General features: G+C 39.9%; 1 protein-coding gene across 14 annotated transcripts in view; it reads right to left on the bottom strand.

The window, feature by feature from the left end:
• TTLL5 (tubulin tyrosine ligase like 5) overlaps positions 1 to 20899 on the bottom strand; it is a 284938-nt gene that overhangs the window by 201417 nt on the left and 62622 nt on the right. For 11 of the 14 annotated variants that reach the window (XR_006203962.1, XM_042943838.1, XM_042943847.1 and 8 more), the window contains 6 exons: positions 14936 to 15017; positions 13282 to 13343; positions 12041 to 12135; positions 9523 to 9564; positions 1510 to 1623; positions 1140 to 1231 (listed from right to left, as the gene is read on the bottom strand). Coding sequence is in view for 13 of the 14 variants with exons in the window: in XM_042943838.1 (XP_042799772.1) it covers positions 1140 to 1231; positions 1510 to 1623; positions 9523 to 9564; positions 12041 to 12135; positions 13282 to 13343; positions 14936 to 15017 (487 nt within the window). In the remaining variant the exon portion in view is untranslated. The remainder of the gene's footprint in view (positions 1 to 1139; positions 1232 to 1509; positions 1624 to 9522; positions 9565 to 12040; positions 12136 to 13281; positions 13344 to 14935; positions 15018 to 20899) is intronic. The other 3 variants (XM_042943842.1, XM_042943845.1, XM_042943848.1) reach the window with 1 other exon arrangement.

The following is a 20899-nucleotide window of genomic DNA, read 5'->3' as shown; positions in this document are numbered from 1 at the left end:
TCCTTTATAGCACAGTAACAACAACAACAACAAAATCCTAAATTTAAAATAGAAAAAAAAAGACACAAATAGCCAATAGCACATGAATGCTCAGGATCACTATTCATCAGAGAAAAGCAAATTAAAACCACAGAGATATATTACACACCCACTATAATACCTCAGATTAAAAACCCTGACAATACCAAGTGTTGACAAAGATGAACAGCAACCAGAACTCTCATACACTGGTACTATACCTTACGCCCTATCATATGACTCACCTATTCTACTCCTCGGTATTAACCTAAGAGAAATGAAATCACATATTCACATACTACATAAGTGTTCATAACAGCTTTCTTCACAACAGTTCCAAACTGGACACAACGCCAATGTTCTACAACAGGTGAATGGATAAATACACTGTGGTATATTCATACAATAAATTAGTAGGTAACAATAAGGAACGAACTACTACTTCACACAACATGGATAATTCTCAAAAACGTCATGCCAAACAAAGACTCCAGACACAGGAGTATATATATTGTATGATTCTACTTATAAAAGATTCTAGAAAAATGATAATGACATAAAGCAGATCGGTAGACATCTGTGGCTCAGGATAATGAGGGCAAATAACTGTAAAGGGGAATGAAGGGACTTCTGAAGGTTACAGAAACATTCTACATCTTGATTGTGGTGATGACAGTGGTTAAATTGGTGTTAATATTTGTCAAGACTTATCATCAAACCATACACTTAAAATAAACTCATTTTGATGTATGTTAGCTAGATCTAAATGATGATTAAAAATAATATATTGTTTAGGCACAATATAGATGATAAAACAGTTTTTTTTCAAACCAAGGTAATGATGACTATAAAATTTTTTTACAAGTATGTAACCCTGGGTTAGGGGGCTATTAGGAAGGAGGTGGGGGATTTTTTTTTTTTTTTTTTCAAAAGGAAGAATAATGCACAGGTAGATTACATTAATGTTAATGCTTAGGTTGGATAATAGTCACACTACTATAAGTAAATATGCAAAATAAGAAAGACCCACATGGAAAGCAATGACAACACTGTGTCACAATTAATCCAGTGCTGTGGACCTGAGGCACAGATTGAAAAAAAAAAAAAGGTAGTCACCTCACCCATATATTTCCCATGTCTCTGATGTAGGGAATATGCGAATAAATCCACCTCTCCGATCATTTTCTTCCTTCACTCTCCGTAAAACTTTGATCTACATAAAGAGAAAATAAAATGAGTACTGATTTTGGAAACCGTAATCCAAAAGATTACAGAGCAGAGAAAGAGGGTTATGACCCACAAATATGAAAGAAGCATGAAGGGAGAAATTAACTCCATATAAGATGGAATTTTCTGAGAATAAGTTCCTCCCATCTTGAATCTTTCTCCTTCCAATGTAAGAATGAGTTGGTCATAAACATATGAATCGCTTACTAATGTTTATTGAACCCTGTGTTAACCCACAAAGGCCTGAAATAGAGTTATCTTTACCTCCTCCATTGACAGACCAAGCACAGAACCACCTAACTTCCCCGGCACCTTCTCTCGGGCTGAGCCCACAAGGTTTTTCATTTCCGCATCACTGGCAGAGAGGGGACGGGAACGCTATGGAGAAGGACAAACAGAAACAAAATGTTTTCCTCACCTTTCGTCATTTCCCTCTATTCAGTCCCTCAACATCATTGTCTTTCCTAATATGGATAAGCTCAACTCCAAAGCCCATTTTCTGTAATTACTCTCTTAGCCTGAAACCCTGGGAAATAAATGAAAGCCAGTAGACTCAAAGGCAAGAAGAGAAAACAGAATAGAAGGAAAATGCTATGTGTTGAGAGGGAAACAACAGAAAAACAGGAGCTATGTCCATGTGATCTTCTAATCCAGTACTTACTCCTACTCTTGGTCTTAAAGTTCATCCAATATTTTTAAAGATATGGGAAAACATCTGAAAATAACCATGGAGGATTGAATGTGCATTAATTTTGCTAAATAACACTATTCTTTTCAGCAGCGGACAAGGAGAGTTAGGAGAAGTGAGATGTAAGACAGAAAACCAAGGAACAATTTATTATGTCACAGGTGAAAGTTGGTCCGTGGGATGGTTTAGAACTGGGGTGGGGGGTGGGGGGAGGAAATACTGAGATGACAGTCACCAGTGACACAGAAAAGAACTATGACCAAAAGACACACTGCGACTGCTGGACTTCAAGAGACCTTGATCAAGGATGACTGCCTCGGGCACTTCAAGGAGGAAGCCAAATGCGCCATGCTCCTCACAGCCTTCTGAAGGATGATCACAAAGGTCATCTGAGAATGGAAGTTTTAAGTCATTTCGATGTTAGGCGAGCAGAAAAATATCAAGGTAACAAAGCAAGTCGGATGGTATGAAGCATGTCAACACACTATTATTGAAACCGAAAAAGTGACTGATAAAATAAGACAAGTACATCTGCCAAGTTCAGAGATTAATAAATAATTCAAGAAACGTGGACACAAATTATCATTCTAGATTCCTAGAAGTGACTCTGACCAGAAAGAAGCAGTCCTATTGTGAAGGGCTTAGTTTTCTCTTTGGGTAGACTACCTATGGAAAGGCTTTTGGTAACTAACCTTTGACCTTCTCAACAACACTCACTGCTACAGACTAAAGGTTTGGGTCCTCCTACAAATTCATTTGTTGAAGACCTAACCCCCGGTGTGATGGTATTTAAAAACAGGGCTTCTGGGAGGTAATTTGGATTACATGAGGTCAGGAGGGTGAAACCCTGGCCCGATGAGATTAATGCCCTTAAAAGAAGAGGCATCAGACAGCTCGTACTCTGTCTGCCCAAGCATGTTAAAAAGAGGTCATGTGAGCACAGAGTGACACGGCATTCATCTACAAGCTAAGAGTAGAGGCCTCAGAGTGAACCCTGCTTTGCTGGCTCTTTGGTCTTGGACTTCTCAGCCTCCAGAAGTGTGAGAAATAAATTTCTGTGGTTGAAATCACCAAGTCCACGGTACTTGGTTATGGCCACCCAAGCGGACTAATAGTACACACCTGTACTATTATGAATAGTATATATATATGAATAGTATATATATGTATATATATATAATATATATATCATGAATGCTTTTACCTTTGACACAAGGGAGGCCAATACATACTAATCTTCAAAGCTGGCATGCGAGTTATAAAAGATAGATTTTCTAATAGGTAACTCCACAATGACATAACTTTATGAAGAATAACCATGAAATCAGCAGATATAAACAATATGTGAAGGCAGGGTCTTTTGTCTAAACAGCTTTTCCAGTGATATCTTCAGTACCCAGAATAGTACATGGCATGGAGTAGGAGATCAATAAGTATTTGTTGAACAAAGAAATAAATGTCCTGACACATAGATTAATCATGGTTAGAACTAAATTTTGCAGAGGATTCTGGGGAAAATTTTAATTCCCTTGCAATCTCTGGGAATAAATTAAACAGTGTATGTTGGCATGAGAGGGGAGTCAACAGGAAAGTTTAAAGACTGAGGAAAGTAAACATATAAGTAAGTTCACCTTTTCAAAAATTTTAAAAGTATGAATGCTTACTTAGCACGTAAAGCCAAAATATTAACTGGATGCTTTAAGGACTCTTCTCATTTTATCATTGGCTAAAAATACTTATCGTTCACTAAAAATACTTTTTCACATGTGATGATGTGGCTCTGATCAGAAAGCCACTGGCAGTCAAGTGCCTTATCCAAGGTCAAGTTGCCTTATCACTCAGACTATTTAAGAGTACCTCAAGTTCTCTAAAATTATTGTAAGAGTGAGTACCGACTAAGCACTCATTTAGATGACATAAGAAAGGGCCCCTGGGTGGCTCAGTCGTTTAAGCATCCGACATCAGCTCAGGGCATGATCTCAAGGTTCATGACTTCAACCCCCACATCAGACTCTCCGCTGTCAGCGTGGAGCCTTCTTTGGATCCTCTATCCCCTTCTCTTTGCCCCTCCCCAGTGCATGTGCTCGTGCTCGCTTTCTCTCCAGCATAAACATTTAAAAAAATGATATAGCCAAAAAAAAAAAAAAGATTAAGCATTTTAGAATAGAAAAATTTATTTAAAAATGATAAATTGAAATATGTACTGAAGATTAATAATAAAAATATTTTAAGAAATAGTTATTAGCTGTCAGAATAGTTTTAAGAAATGCGTGGTTGTAGGGGCACCTAGGCGGCTCAGTTGGTTAAGCGCCTGACTCTTGATTTTGGCTCAGGTCATGATCTCACCATTCATGAGACTAAGCCCCACATTAGGCTCTGTTCTGACAGCACGGAGCCTGCTTGGGATTCTCTCTCTCCCTCTCTCTCTCTCTCTCTTTGCCCCTTCCACGCACACACGTGTGCATGTGTCTTCTCTCTCTCTCTCTACCAAAATAAATAAATATTGAGAGACAGAGAGAGAGAGAGCACATACACATGTACAAGCAAGTGGGTGAGGGGCAGAGAGGGGGACAGAGGATCCAAAGCGGGCTCTGCACTGACAGCAGCGAGCCCCATGTGGGACTTGGACTCACAAACTGCTAGACCACGACCTGAGCCGAAGTCAGACACTCAACTGACTAAGTTACCCAGGTGCTCCAACAAATAAACATCAAAAAGAAAAGAAATGCATGGTTTTATAAGAACATGGATCAAATCACTACTGAATAACATCTAATCAGCACCCTCAATTTTTAAAAAAATTTTTTGCTTTTTGTCCTTGTTTTGTTTTTATTGCTCATTTCTTGTCTGTTTTTTTTTTTTATTATTGTCTTTGTAAATTTTTAATTTTTATTTTTGATCTTTTTTTTCTTTTTCAGGAAATCAGGAAATTTAGGAAACTAGGAAATATTCCAAAATGGAATAATATTACTGCTTCCAGAGACTGAGATTATAATGATGCTGCAACCTTCCTCTACGAATCTAAACCTGCTCTGGGAAACAGTGCACTGGTGCTCCAAAATTCTCAATCTTCTCTCCTGGTCACTTTCAAAGAGTTGTCTCCCATGCACATTCAGAAACACTCCTTTGCTCCCCAGAATCCACAGTTCCAACTCGAGCTATTTGTGCATGTATGTGGGTTGTCTGAGTGAGGTGTGGAGGAATTCAGGAGATGCTCCTGGCTGGGGTCTTTGGGGGGTTGAAAATGGAAGGGGCTTAATGGTGTTTGTCAGATGCACGCTCTAGCTGTGAACTCCCATAAGCTGATGGCTATTACTCTTTTATCGCCACAAATATCACCAGGCTACAAATAAAAAGGCCAACGCTACTCCAAGAGGACAACAATGTGGCTAGATACTCCTTTAATCTCTTCACCTATTTATTTCAAACTAAACTATTAACAAGCCTGAGAGGGAAAGAAATATGAAAAGTTGTAGCTACTGAAGTTTAAGTATCTCAAATACCTCTCTAAAATCCCCCAGGTCTCCTGTGTCTTCGGGGAAGATGCTGGAAAATATGAGACTAGAAAGTCAGAAGTATTTTTCCCATCTCAGCTTTTCAATAAATTTGAGATTAAAGAGAATTTTCTCTATCAGCACAATATCTGTTGTACTGGTCTACAGAGACATGTGTTTACATAGGTACAACAGAGCATTAAAATCCCAGACCACTGGCTGAATTCTACCAGTATTTGTTAATGAAACAAACGATTAAGAAAGGTGACCTGAATTATAGACACAGGTGAGAGAAAAGGCAGAGAAAAAGAAGAAGAAAAGGTAACAGAGAAAAAAAAAAGACAGAAATGCTTCTGAATGCCAAGAAGACATACCTGGAGATTAAGAGCAAAGCAAAAAAAAGAAGAAAAGAAAAAAAAAAAAAAAAGGAATCAGACTGACTTGCCAAAAACAAGAGCAAAACCGTCCAAATGCAAGCCCTTCTGTGGTTCTGACCTTGTACATTTCAGCGCAGCTACATTCCCTGGGTGGTAGAACAAATCCACATGTTCCAGGGGATTGGCTGAACACACGAAGGAAATAAAGCTCTTCTGAATTTAGAGAGAACCAATGCCTCTGTCTAGATGACACAGGATTTTAACTACTGGGTATTCAGATGTTAAACTGCCAAACCACTGCCTAGGTAAGAATTCTGCCATGCAACATGCATCAAAGATGTAAAATTATCATTAGTACAACTTATGAATCAGAAATATACCCAGAGAAGAACCTTTACATGTCTAACCTTTATCGGGAGGGAAGAACTGAGAATGTGAAATCATGGAGACAAGGAACCACCTGTCTCCACTCTAAGTAGTAAAAAAACAGATGTTGAATCATAAAAAGGATTCCCGACCTAAAGTAAGCAGGCAAGTACCAGCAATGAGAAGGGCTGAACAAAACACAGAACATGAAAAGGGCCAGGTATCATAAAAGATACCATAATTGAGGAGCAAAAATAAAACCTGTCTGTCAGAGAACACATACAAAGAATAAAAATGTCCCAAAGCAGTTTTACAAACTTTGCAATTCTGTGTTAGAAACAAATGAACTAGAAATATCTTGATTTACATGTGACACATCTTGCCACCTAGGAAAGGTAAACTCAAGTTTAAAAAGCAAAACGAATTAATGCTACCAAATGAAATAAAAGGAACAAAAAGGACCACATATGAATAAATCTGGGAGGGAAATAAACAAAAAATGGTTAATAGAGAAAGTTTAAGTGTAATTCACAACCAGAAGTATACTTTGAAATGAGGGGAGGGGGAAAAAAAACAGAAAGTAAGTAGACTTGTGTTACAGTCAAAAAGAGATATGCAACATCCGGAAATCTGGAATAAATATAAGTCAGCAGGTCTGAGAGACATGCATCTTGTTATTAAGGGAACTGGTTTAAAAAACAAAAAAACAAAAAACTTACCAAAACCACTTACAATTATGTTTGAAAAATCATGAAGAACTGAGGAGGTACCAGAGGATTAGAAAAAAACAAATGAGGTACCAATCTTCAAAAATGTAAGAAGTGTGCTCCTGGTGATTACCACCTGGTAAGTCTAACTTGAATCCCTAGTAAAATAACGGAACAAACATTAAAAGAAAAAAAATCCATAAACATTTAGAGTTTAATGGGCTCATGAAGAGTAAGTATGGAAACTGCTTTATTTATTTTAAAATATGCTTTAAAATGTTTATTTTTTGGACAAAATTACAAAAACGGGGGAATATAGCAAGTATATTTAAATGTCCTTGGGTTTTACAAAAGCATTTGTACAAATTTCATAAAATTTTTATTTGAAGTTATACTTCTAATCTAGACTTAGTGTCATGGTATAATGAATAAAATACACCAACAAAAACTGCAAAGAGTTAAAAGATGTGATGTAGGATAAACAGTACTGAATCAACTTAGGAAGTGATTTTCAGAATCCGTATTGACTAAGCATTCCTTAGAATCTTCACTGATGTCTGGGAGGATGGATAAATAAACAAATATAAAGTAATTTGCATTTGTGGATGACAGCAAATGTGAAAAGAATGGCTACAGAAAGAATATCAAAGTAATACCAGATACTACCTATCAAATGGGCGAAAGTAAAACCAATAGACTGAAAAGTGTGAAGGGGTCTATGTGTCCAAGGTAAAGTATGTGTCCAGAACTCTCCCAAATATTTTCCCAATGTTTTATCATTTCTTTCACGCCATACCTCCATGTATGTATTATGATCCTCATCTGACAGACGTGGGCACTAAGCCTCAGAGATGTAAGGGAACTTGCCCAAGGTCTAACAGCTAGTTGGTATGAACCGGAGTCTATCCGACTCTAAAGTCCATGTCTTTCCCACAAAACCATGCCATCTGCCTTGGAACAGTGAAATGTAGTTTCTGGTGAATGGAAAATTTGAACCACAGGCATTCAAGGGAAGGAAGAAATGTAGAAAGAGACAATGGATTAAAAAGGAATAGTCAGACAACAGGCAAAGAACGGTGACTTCGCAATCTGACAGCAACAGAAAAAGAAAACTTAACAAAGTGTACGTGGCCAGAGCAGGGAACTTGTGTTCGTTTTTCCCTTGGCTCTGTCAGAACTACTGTGGAGCTGAGATGGCTTCATTAACAGAAAGACAGTGACAAAATAAAACACTGCAAAGAACGAGAAGAGTCCAAGATTTCAACATGTATCAGGCTGAGTAAAGCTAGAGAGGCTTTGTGTCAGGCGAGCAGTGTTCAAACACACAATCCTGAGGGAAGAGGCCTCACTCGCTTGCTTGCTCGGACACAGGCTATTGCAACCTACAAGGGTTCAAGCAACCGAGCCAGACAGAAGAGAATTAAAATGGTGAAGGGAAATTAAGGTTAGAATAAACATACCAAAGACACTTCTTTGGAGTCAAATGCAGAAGATTATGAATTAAGCATTTTTAAAGTTCTCCTTAAATTGATTAGATATCCCTAAAAGGTATTGGAATGTAAACTCTTTGAAGTCAACAGCTTTGGAGACTTTTTGTTGTTGTTGTTTTTCTATTTGTTTGCCATGGAGAGCAGCTAACACACTCAGGTGGCTGCTAAACACAAGACACTAAACATCACCAAATTTTAAATCCTACCAACTGAACACAAAATTCATACTATGGAACCACATTAACCAGTTACCAAACACTAGACAAGACAACCGTTAAGTCTTTTTGTCACTTCTTGGATTCATATAAACCATGGAGAGAAAGCGCTTTGTCAAAAGCAGAAGCTTATGCAAGTTACAGATTAAGCTCCCAAGCTGTCCAGAAACTGCATCAGAGAGGACAAAAGCCAAAATAAATACCCTGGAGCTCTTTGCTGAAGGACTACTAGTTCCAAGTGGCACGCTTACGTAGGAAACATCGACAGCGCTCATTTCAAAACATCAAATAGCAGGAGCGGCCACCCCCACTGCTACCCAATCACTTCAAAAAGATGTGTAAAAGAAAAAAAAGATCTTCACAGAAGAAAATGACAGCTAATCTCAAATATCGCTAACAAGGACAGTAAGAGAGCAAATACTATTATTCATTAAGAGTTGGAGACACAATGTTTTGTCTGTATTTTTAAAGGCAGCATCTCAGACACTAATTATGGCAGTTTCTAGGATTAATAAAACTGCAAATCACCACATAAAAGAAATAGGTACAATCAAATGCAGCCCGATACCCAATGTGAAAATGATTCTAATATTAAGCTACCAACAACGGTACATTTCATAAGACATCTGAAGAAAAGAAAGAGTGTTTGTGAACAATATTTCCTTTCCGGAATATTCTGTTCATCATTTAAACCTGACTGCCTCCATCACACCACAATCACTGTCAGGAAAAGAGGATTCATAAATTCCTGCAGCCTCTACTCTTGTATCCTATATCTGGAAAGACCTCTGTACGTTCATTAGCACTTAATTCTATCTTATTCAAGGTCAAAAAGCAGGTGCACAAAACATGTACTGTGAAAGCACAAAGCTAAAAGGCTTTCCGGTTGGGGACTGGAAATAAGAATCTGAATGAAGTCTCCAAACGATCCAGAACTTACCTGTTTGGCGTTTGAGGACTGAAACTGTGCAGACACTGGACGCTATAAAAGACAGAAAAACGGAATAAAGCCTCATCTTCTCCTAACGTACCTAGGTTTTCCAATTCCTACATCTATGATCTCACAAATGAGAAAACAATCTCTAAGCAGGCACCAAAGGCAAGAGCTCTACACTTCGTGCTTGTTAGACTAGAGCATTTATTGTATTTCCCACCACTTTCTCCTCTGGTGTATCCACTACAGTCTCATCTCCGCAGCACCGAGAGCACAATCCTACGGTCGCATCCTGAAGTTAACTACTCCACCTGATAAACTGGTTCCAGAGTACCTATAATGCACCTACGGTTTCTTCCCCCTTTAAATAAGCGTCCTGCAGGCTGCTTATGGATGAAGTCATGCCATGACCTACCAGTTAGGCAAATAGATTCTCTACGATTTGCAAAGAGTGGCCAATAGAAGCTGAGCGGCAAGCTAAGAAAAGGGGTCAATTCATCCAAGACTGACATACAACTGTGCCTAGAGTAAAATCGGCAGAAACTCTGCAAGGCCGCACAGAAACATTCGCAATCCTTTACACAAGACTCTGTGGCTCTTGCCACTGATACGCCAGGAGACGGTCTGCAAAGGACACCTCGGTTAATCTTCTACTTTTTCTTATTAAACACCAAAGAAAACAATCTTCTACTTTTTCTTAATAGAAACTAAATGACATCTGTGATTTAAAACCTTGTTGCCTGGAGCACCTGGGTGGCTCGCTTGGTTGAGCGTCCAACTTCGGCTCAGGTCATGAGCCTGCGGTTCTTGAGTTCAAGCCCCGCGTCGGGCTCTGTGCTGACAGCTCAGAGCCTGGGGCCTGCTTTGGATTCTGTGTCTCCCTGTCTGCCCCTCCCTGCTCGCATTCTGTCTCTCTGTCTCTCTCTCAAAAATAAGCATTAAAAACAAAATTTTAAAACCTTGTTGCCTGGTTTCCCTTCTAATGCAAGTTGACACTACCCCTTGAAATTCAGTACGCCCTGTCCCACATCGCAACTCTGATACTAACAAGGGATAATCCTAGAGCAGATGGTCACAGGCAGGCAGCCCACAGACTGAATCCAACTCAAAGACATGCTATGTTTGGTCCGCAAAGTGTTTCTTCTTTAATTGGACTATATTTTAAAATAAGATTTCTGATTCCTCTTGACAGTAGGAAGGTCTGACAACACGCGGCCCACACTCATGCATGGCAACGATCAGCTAGAGCACATCAGTAAGACAGCTGCCCCCTTTTCACCTGGGGCACACACTCCAGTCTACCACTGTCATGCCCCTCTCAGCTGTATTGTACACCTGGCCCTCTTATTCATGTACACTGTCTGCCTGCAGCCCCTAACGGCATTTGAGTGTGCAGACCTTGTTCTAATGAAAAGTTAGAGGTATAACTGTTTAGTAGGAGTGATGAGCTTGGCAAACACAAACAGCACTACTTGAAATGAGACCAGCAAGCGAAAGAAAAAAAAGGAGAAAGAGGAGTGGGAGGAGAAGGGAGAAGAAAAGGGAGAAGTGGAGGAGAAATAAATGGGGGGGGGGGGTGGCGGGGGGAGAAAAGGAGAGGGGAAGGGAGGGGGAAGAAGCAGCTATTTCTGCCTTCAAAGAGCTTACAATCTAGCAGAGGAGCACCGGACAATTTAAAAGCAACAAACTGATGAATGCCACACCATGCAATAGACAACAAGTAAATAATACTGAAATAAAAAACAGAGGTCTTGACTGAGTGGGATGGGTTTAATAAGAAGAAACAATCTCTAAGCTTCTTGGCAGGCAAGGTAATCAATCCAGATGGGAAGAGAGGAGGAAGGTAGACCTTTTAGATAAGAAGAAATGTTAAAGGCAAAGAACAGAAGTGGAAACTAGCCAGGTCTAGACAGGCAGCTATGGGTTCGATGACAGACAGAACGATGAGCTGATTGGCTTAACTGAAACACAAATGCAGAGGACACAAAGCCTGGAGCGATGCCCCGATCAAGTGATGTTTTCAGACAGACAGGCACAGCGGATGGTAGGCATTTATCTCATTTAACCTCAATTAACACCTCACGATCACTGAGGCTCCTTTTGAAGAGAATCACTTGTAGAGAAGACGTTATTTCAATCGAGCATCTTCTTTACAAAGCTAGCCTGAAGATCAAAAATAATGTAGCAGAATAATGACTAGGAATCTGTAGGCTCCCTCTCTGCGCCTTGTTTATGAGCCTATCAGTTGGGTGAAAAAAGCAGGGGATTCTTAAAAAGAAAAAGAAAAAAGGAGAGATACTGAAAAAAGAAGGCGAAAGAAAAGAACAAAAAGCAGAGAAGAAGTTGGTTTAAAAGCATATGCTATTAGCCACAGCTGAATCTAACAGCCTCCTGTCTGGAATGATTCCCAAATTTTCGTGCTCTTAAGTGACCTCATCCCCATAGTGCTTCGGCTCACTCGTTTACTTCAGCTACCACTTTCCAATAGGCCTTGACTGGGCTCCCTGCTGCTGAATTTGCTTACCTGAGGTTTCTGGAAAGGGTTCCGCCTGGAAGACTCAAAGGTGGGATAAATTGGCCGGGTTGATGCCCGCTGGGCAGGGTCCTGGCACACAAATCCTGAATGGGGAATGGGAAACATTAAAACCCGCCATTTTCCACGAAATTAGCAGGTTTAACTGCACCTTTTCTTTAGCTATACAAACTCAGTTGCACTGTCATAAATCCTCAGGAGGAACAGGCATGGCTCTCTCATACACACACTCCACTTGAACTCCAAACCACCGAAACTGGACAGGACAAGAATGGAAAATATGCAGATAAATCAACCTTCCTTGTTGGGGAGCTGAATCTGATTGAAAAAATAGATGTGGATTGCTGATGTGCTTCAGAGTAAAAGTGCAAACCACCATTTAAAAACACACAGTTGCTTATGAAAACAAATTATTTTAGAGTAGCTTCCTAGAGGGTGACTGGAAAATAATGTTGTTTTTACTGGGAGAATCCAGAAGCAAGTGAGGATTCCTGTCCTATTACAAGATCTACTTCTGGAACTGCCAAAGGTGGTCTACTGGCACCTTTCCAAAGTAGGCTTCTTAGATTATCTATGATAGGCTTAAGAAATTAGGTGTGAGCTCCTTTCACTTCCTAAAAAGAAGCCGATTCCCATCCCAGGAGTCTAGAGTAGCTAAGGTTTACTGCATTTGCTGGTACACCAAGTACTAGTTCATTTCAGATATATTTTGTCAGGCCTTTTTAGAGCACTTCAAAAACAACAAACCCACAATATACCCACCTGACAGCCCACCTCCATTTCAAAGTTTTGACTTATCTACTCAAAAAGGGATTTCTTCCCCGGGCTGCCTTCAGTTCTAAGTACTACAGAAGGGAGCATGTGGACACCAGCAGAGGCCGTCTAGTGGAAATATAGCCAGTCTCCTTTGTAACAAGCTTCTTCAGTGAGTTGCACTCCCCTCGGCTCGGAGAAAAATAGACTTTCTCCAGACCTTCGCTTAACTCTCTTCCTTGGCCCAGAATTCCTGTTCCCCAGGAATTAGGTCTCAGCCCTAGTTGCGGTTCAGCCTCAGGACAGGATGGAGCCAGGGGGAGCAGGAACATAGAAGCGCCTGCCTGAAAATATAATTTTTTAGTACAAAACATTCAGCATGGCTTAGGAACTGCCAGTCATTAACACCTAGGAGGCTTGACAAAAATGGATGCTCTGGTTAACTTTTATGGGAGCCTTCAGAAAACGCTACTACTCACCTACAACAGTGAACATGTCTGAAATCATACTGGCTTTAATCTTTAGGTCCAGAGGTGCGTCACTGATAGAACAGAGAAAGAAAGGGCAATCGATGTTATAGACGAACAGAATAGCTCCTCCTCATGGGCCCCAATAGAGCAGAGTTTCCAAATGTCCATGAGAAGCAACACAATAAAGCACATCAAATCCAGGGAAAAAGAAAAAGAAGTCTGGGCAAAAATACTAGAAAGAAAAGCCCACTGCTACCCTCATCCCCTGTAAGGCAGGTCCAGCAGCAAAGCTGGTTCCCTGACACGCAATCTTTTTATCCCAGCAGGTCTTGTGCAAATCAAATTGTGAACAAGTCAAGAATACTGCTTCATTATCACTGTGGATTTTAGAGATTTAGCCTTTTAATATGTTCTTTTATAAGTATGCCCATCATTCAAATTATTTTTTACTGCTGCAATAGTCAAATCACATTCACAAGCAAGAGAAGAAACTGGGGTAATCTTTGTACTTTTTTTAAGCCTTCATTTTCTGTTCTAAATCAATCTTTTTAAGCTTGTAGGCTTGCAAACGAGGGCAGAAAAATACCAGTTATACCAAAATATCACCAGATGATGCAGCAGGAACCCACATGGAAACAGAAACAATATGAACTAAAAGCTGGAAGCCTCCCTGTGGCAGCGACTGCCACGCTGGCTTTGGTGTTGAGGTGTTCCTCCATGAACCGGATTACTTTGGCTGCTGGACCAATGCATCATTCTGGGGATCTCTAACATTGTATGATGCACCTTGCTGGGCAATCTGCAAAGAGGTGATTTAACATAAGAGGAGCCCAACATCTGAATCATCTGTAACATCTAGTTCTATACCTTACTATTGGGGTTAAGCCAAATTCCCACCCCATGAAGTAGTCAATCTGTCTTTATTTGATTACTTGGCATTTTGCCAACATCTTTCATCCTTAAAAATGCAGCCACTGGGTGGTCTCCAGCATAAATCTCTAGGGTTCTCTAGCTGTTTAGAGAAGCGTACAGCTGACAGAAACTCTGGCTACTGCTGCAGATACAAGCACAATCTTCTCTGGTTTTAAAAAATAGGTTTCTTTCCTTCTTTTAAACAACAGGTAGGTTACAAAAATTATAAGATTGTTTGAAGTTTTTTTGAGTCTAATCTTAGATGAATACCAGAACACAGATGATAAAAGAACCAAATATCATACCCCCTACCCTAGACCCAGCTCTATACCTTTATAGTATATGCGGATTTGAGTCTGTGCAAACCTGTAGCAATAAAGGAAATATAATACCTCATGCATTTCTTTAGCCTTAGCAGAACACCTACAACGTTTTAAAACAAGAGAGAGAGGGCGAGAGAGGGAGAACTGGAAATAAAAAGGTTCACAAGAAGCATCCGTTGGAAGCTCAAGAAGACAGTAAACATAGATCACAAATCGACTATAGTAAGATAGGGATTCATGTTGCCATCTGGACTTTAACCATGTGTCACAAATCCCTCAAATTTAGAAATTCTAGTCATTTCTATCTAATAACTAGGGTTAAAAAAAAAAAGTCTTGTGCCAAGAGAAATGACCAAAAAAAAAAAAAGTATTTTAGTGTTACTCATTGAAGGTCTGTCCTTTTCTAGTTGATGGAACAGACTACTTACCAGGCCAAAGAAGGAGAGAGATTTACTTCCAACAACCATGGCTTCAGAGTAGAATCTATGAGCACATCAAAGCCATAGAGTTCTAGAAATACAACATAACACAATACACAAGATCATTTTCTATGTCACAACTGAATAAAGACCCTAGAAGGCTGAATCCAATCAACCCCCACCAGAGGCCTAGAAATTTGGTGAGTATAAGTAATGAGTGGAAGTAGGAGCAGAGAATCTTTCAAGTTCCAGAGAAATTAATCAAGCTCTAGAGATGAGACAATGTCATAAAATTCCACTTTTTATCATCCACTCTATTGACATTCCTGAGCTCTACACAGAAAGTGACCTGACCTCTAAAAGTTAGCAAGCATGATTCTGCTGTGCTTACGGGTTAAAAAAAAAAAAAAGTGTTGGGAGCAGGAATGTAACAAGTGCATCGAACATCAATGATACTTTAGGTTTGTTCTGGATTGTCCTCCCGTCATATTCTGAAAACAGAAAAATCTACTGAAGGACTCTCTCTAGGGCCCTTCCAATGCATTTTCCTACACCAAGATCTTGCTTTGGCAGCCTAGATTAAGAAGAAATCTGAGTGTAAAATACATTTATTCTTCCCCTCTCCTATGGTTTCAATTTCCCTTTGAAGACAGAAAATACACTGGCTCAACACAGAAAGACAGAAGACTGTGACGAGCCACCCTGCACCACTAATATTATTAAAAAAGGGAGGGAGCCAGAGACCAAATTTCCATGGTTTCTGGTTCTTTACTGATTCTTTCCCTAACTCCTCATCTGTTGCAAAGAGCAAAGCAAGAACCTTTTCTCCCAGGATGCAGGGATAATATGACACTAACTATGGAAACTCAGCTAGCAGCCTTTACTATTATTATTACTATTATTATTATTATTATTATTATTATTAATGAGACCCTCTCCACAGTCCTCTTTGGTATACATATATGAAATATATCTGACTTTCAGAAGATCCACTCATTCTCGAACTTCCTACTCCGTGTCCCTCAAATAATCTACATCTTCCTTCCAAGAGAAAAGATGAGCTTCCTTACAGTTCAGTCAGAGGTCACAGGCTCACATCTGTAGCTCACATCTACAGAACACATCCAGGTATCTTCCAGAAACTCATTTTGAAACAAACGTCTTTACTTCAAAAAGGATTCTCCCATTCCTCAATACTCTCAATAACATAGAAAAATAAATGTAAATTTCTAAAAAAAGACGGTGCCACAGATGGTCTTTTGAACACAGAAAATCTGCTATGGGACCAAGAATCCTAGAAGGGGAATCTGGAGACCTGGATCCTTCTCAGGACTCTACTATTTATTCACTGAGGAACTTGGAGAAGTCATTTCTCTCTCTGATATTTCTTTCGCATTGTTTCACCCCTCGGGTCTTCTCTATTAATCACCATCTCTCAATACCTGTGTGCTCTATACACCTATATCCAGAATCCCTATTTATGCAGTACAGATTCAGGTAGACATCATATTTGAATTTTTCTCTCGGGAAAAGTTGCCATTCTTCTGAATATTTTACCTAATCTTCAATCATCCCACAGAATATTCCCCTTTCAATCTGAAAAAAAGAGTCTTTTGTGATACAGCACTAAATAAGGCACTGAAAAAGGAAGACTTAATTGCAAAATCCACAAGTCCATGTTAACATTACACAAGCAGTAGCACAGGATTCAACTATTTCATAAAATGCTAATATTATTAATAATAATGGCACGAGGAACAGGGTAAGAATGCCTGAAGCACATGTTGACCAGCTCTGCAGAATGAACCACAGATTTGCAGAATGAACCACAAATGAAGGAAAACTGAAATCCGAATGAGAATCAATGAGACCCGTTATTTAGACACCTTGCATTAAACAGCCAGCACATTTACTTAACTATTTCCTGAATTAAGAGGCAAATTCCAAGAATCCCAGCAGAAAGGCTGAGAACCAACATTCTGGAAAGTAAGAAAAAATAAAATGAAATAACCCAAAGAGAGACAACACCCATTTACTGGGCATGCTAAATTTTTACCCAGGTGAATGAAACCCATCAGGGCTAAACAATCGCAAAATCAGTTTTGGATCTAACGGCACCTGTACACGCACGAGGCTTGGATCTACTCCCATTTCAAAGTGGGTGAGTATGTGGTGGCATTAGGACACAGTGCAAAGCCCAGCTCACCTGAGGAGCTGGAAGTGGGAGGGTTGGGTAAGGGTGGTAAATGGAGTGAAAAGAGGGCATTTGTATCAGGTTGACCTCTTCCAATAATCAACTCAGCTTAAGAAAAATAATTTCGGTTTTTGGCAGGCTACAAAAGTCCTCATAATGACCCTTTTAACTTATGATCGGTCTTTTCTATGGACATGAAAGATTTTAAAAGGTAAGAAGTATGCTGTCCTGAGAATATTAAACTTCCCCTTTTAATACTGTGTGTTTTAGCGACAGGGTCTAGAATTTCAAAAACTCAGTGTCCAGGATGAGATACACCAAGTGTTCCTGTCACTAAAGGGTGTGGGCAAGCTAGGCTTTGCCCACTCTGAGAACTACGTTCTTTGTTCTTCTGTGTGGTCCCCATCATAACAGAAAGGCAAGTATTTTCAAAGGACTGGTGCTACCACCTCGATCAACAATGTTTCCTTAGGAAAATTTCCTTTCATGAGACGTATTTCCTTCAGCCCCCAGCCAAATCCAAACAAACTTGAGAATTATATGCGTGACTAGTAAGAAGCAGCTTGACTCCATCACCACTTCACATTCGGGTCCTTATCTCCCCACTTCTTGAATGCAGCTTCCTGAAGAAGCAATCTACACTTAGCTGCCTTAACCTTCTTAATGCCTGTTCGTTCTCCAAGCCATAAGAATTTGCTTTTGCTCCCGCTGTCTAAAACAGTAACTGTTCTCACTGTGATCAACAAAGACCACCTTACTGCTAAGCCCAAACATCTGAAACTGTTGACCACCCCTTACTTATTGGAACTTTCTTCTCCCTTGGTTCCGGGACACTGCTCTCTTCTGATTCTCCTCCTCTTTTCACTCCTTCTCTTCTGCCCAGCTATTCACTGGCAGGTTTGCTCAGGGTGGCATCCTCAGGGCTCTTTCCTTCTCAATTCTACTTCTCTTCGATCTCATGTATTCTCATGGCTGCAATTAACATTATGATGATGACATTCAAATCTATATCTTTAGTCAAGTGTCTCCTGAACACCAAATCCATAACTCCACAACTGCCTTCTACACAACTTCACTAGGATATCCCAGGAGTATTCAACACTCAACAAAATATAGCTCGTTGTATTTCCCCAAACCTGTTTGGCTTCCCATTATTCTTCACCTTGGAAAATGGTGGCCTGATCCACCAGTCTCCAAAGCTAGAAACACTCTCTTCACCACCTCCCAAAACCTACACATTACCAGACCTCTTCTCTATTTCTCTTTAATCCAGGCTTCTACATTCTCTTTTGAGATGTAATTTACATATAATGAAAGAGACAGATCTTAAGTGTACAACTTGATGAGGCTTGATAACTGGATACATCCACGTAATCCACACTCATATCAACCCACAGAAAACATTTCCATCATCCCAGAAAGATCCCTCATGCCCCTTCCTGGTAAATACCCTGCTTCCCCTCATCGTACCCCTGGATAATCACTATTCTTATTTCTTTCACCATAGATTCATTGTCCGTTCTAGAATGGCATATAAATGGGAGCATACAGTATACACTTTTTGAGTCTGGCTTCTTTCAATCAGCATTTTTGAAGTTCATCCACCTATGACTGTTTCTTGTTTTAAAACAAGTTTGTGAAAATAAAATTATTGTATCACTTACATACAACAAAATTCACCCTTTTAAATTATAGTTCGATGAGTTTTGACAAACGTATGTAGTCATGTAACCACCACCACAATTAAGATATGGAACAATTCTACCACAGACACGCCAGTGCCCCTCTTTCCAGTCAATTCTCACTCCTCATCCCCCAACGACCACTGATCTGATCTCTGCCTTTTCCAGAAAGCCAAATAAAGGAAATCATTCAGATGAACCTTTGAGAGCAGCTTCTTTCACTTAGAAGTGTGCTTTTGAGATTTATCTATGTTTTTATGTATCAACAGTGTAGTTCATTCCTTTTACTGCTGTGTAGGATTCTATGTTATGGATATACCACAACTTGTTTATCCATTCAACAGTTCACAGACATTTGGGCCGCTTCCAATTTTTGGTGGCTATGAACAAAGGTGCTATAAACCTTCATATCCAGGTATCTGTGTGAACACGTAACATTATTTGTCTTGGGGAAACACCTACAAGTGGGACTGCTGAATCACGTGGTTAAGTGTACATTATCACCACAGACTTCTTACTTCCCATTCGTTTCCCTAGGACTAGTCTCTCCCCACTGCAGTCCATTCTCCACATGCCCGTCGGAATTTCTAAGACATAAATCTAATAGTCAGATAGAGATAGGCTGTGAACTGGCCCAACAACAGATACTTGACGTCAGGTGGTACTTGAAGGGTTTTAAATTCGTCACTTCTAGTCATGGTATACAGTATTCCCTTTGTTGTTACTCTGTCATCCAAAGCTTTGGGTCAAATCATGATAAAAGTTAAAGAGAGTAATAACAATCTTATTGCCCTCCCGCTCAAAACACTCCAGTCGCTGCCTGCTGTCTCCAGGAGGAATTTACACGTCAGTCCTCTAGAACGGGGCTCCAACCTGCTTCCGTGACCTCAACTCCTGCCACCCCAGCCTATGCAGGCTGCATCCAGTCACACTAAGCTTCTATTTCACAAACTGCCATATTCTGCCTTGACACGACGCTGTGCATGTTGTATTCCTTCTGGTAGACGTGGCTTTCCCTGGCTTCCCCTAGGCATTGCGGATAGCTCTTGTGTGTTCCTAGAGCACCTGAGTCACTCTACTACCCATACCGCTTTTGTGATCTCCTGCCTGTTCCTCCCCACCACCTGAGGGCAGGGCCATGTCTTACCCATCGTTATACTACAAGCAGCCTGCACCATAAAAGGTACCTAGGAAGCAATCAAGAAATACTAAAAGAAAGATAAAGAAAAGATAAGAAGAAAGAGGAAAAAAGAAGTGAAAAGCATTTGACAATTAAATTTTTTATTTTTTATTTTTTTTAATTTTTAAAAATGTTTTCATTTATTTTTGAGACAGAAAAAGACAGAGCATGAGCAGGAGAGGGGCAGAGAGAGAGGGAGACACAGAATCTGAAGCAGGCTCCAGGCTCTGAGCTGTCAGCACAGAGCCCGACGCAGGGCTCAAACCCACAAACCGTGAGATCATGACCTGAGCTGAAGTCAGATGCTTCACCCACTGAGCCACCCAGGCGCCCCTATTTTTTTATTTAAATTCAGTTAGTTAACATACAGTGTAGTCTTGGCTTCAGGAGTAGAAATTTTTCAAAAAGACAAGTAATTTGCAGCTACTCCCCCAAAATAACCCTGGCCACAAGACTTGAAATATTCATAATAAAGCTTACCAACCACAAGGACAATAAGAGACATTCCTATTAAGGTTTTTACATATTAAGACATATTAAGAAAAAACTTGATAAAAGGTGGTCTAGGAAGGGAGGAAGAAAAAAGATTTGATAGAGAAAATAATAATGCATCCAAGGGCTAACAGATGACTAAACATGGCACACCACTAATTGTGAAATCAATCCACTAACCCTCCCCAGAAATAAAGTCCCAGCTGGAGCTGTAATCCTGAGGCAGTGGAAAGTGCTGACATTAGCCAGTCCACACTGCCAGTCAAATGCTATTGTATAAAGGAAATTCTTTTTACCTTGGCTTTGGATTTGAGTTGCAAACCTAAGGAGGAAGTCTTTATCTGGGGTCCAGAAGGAGAATTTGGAAAAAAACAGATCAAGATCCCACAGGAAAATGAACTAAATAAAAGAAAAAGCCCAGAGCC

The sequence above is a fragment of the Panthera leo genome, chromosome B3 (assembly GCF_018350215.1).
Source record: "Panthera leo isolate Ple1 chromosome B3, P.leo_Ple1_pat1.1, whole genome shotgun sequence".
Classification (NCBI taxonomy): domain Eukaryota; kingdom Metazoa; phylum Chordata; class Mammalia; order Carnivora; family Felidae; genus Panthera; species Panthera leo.
Note: the sequence above shows the minus strand (reverse complement) of the source record. Positions and strands in the feature narration are given on the sequence as shown.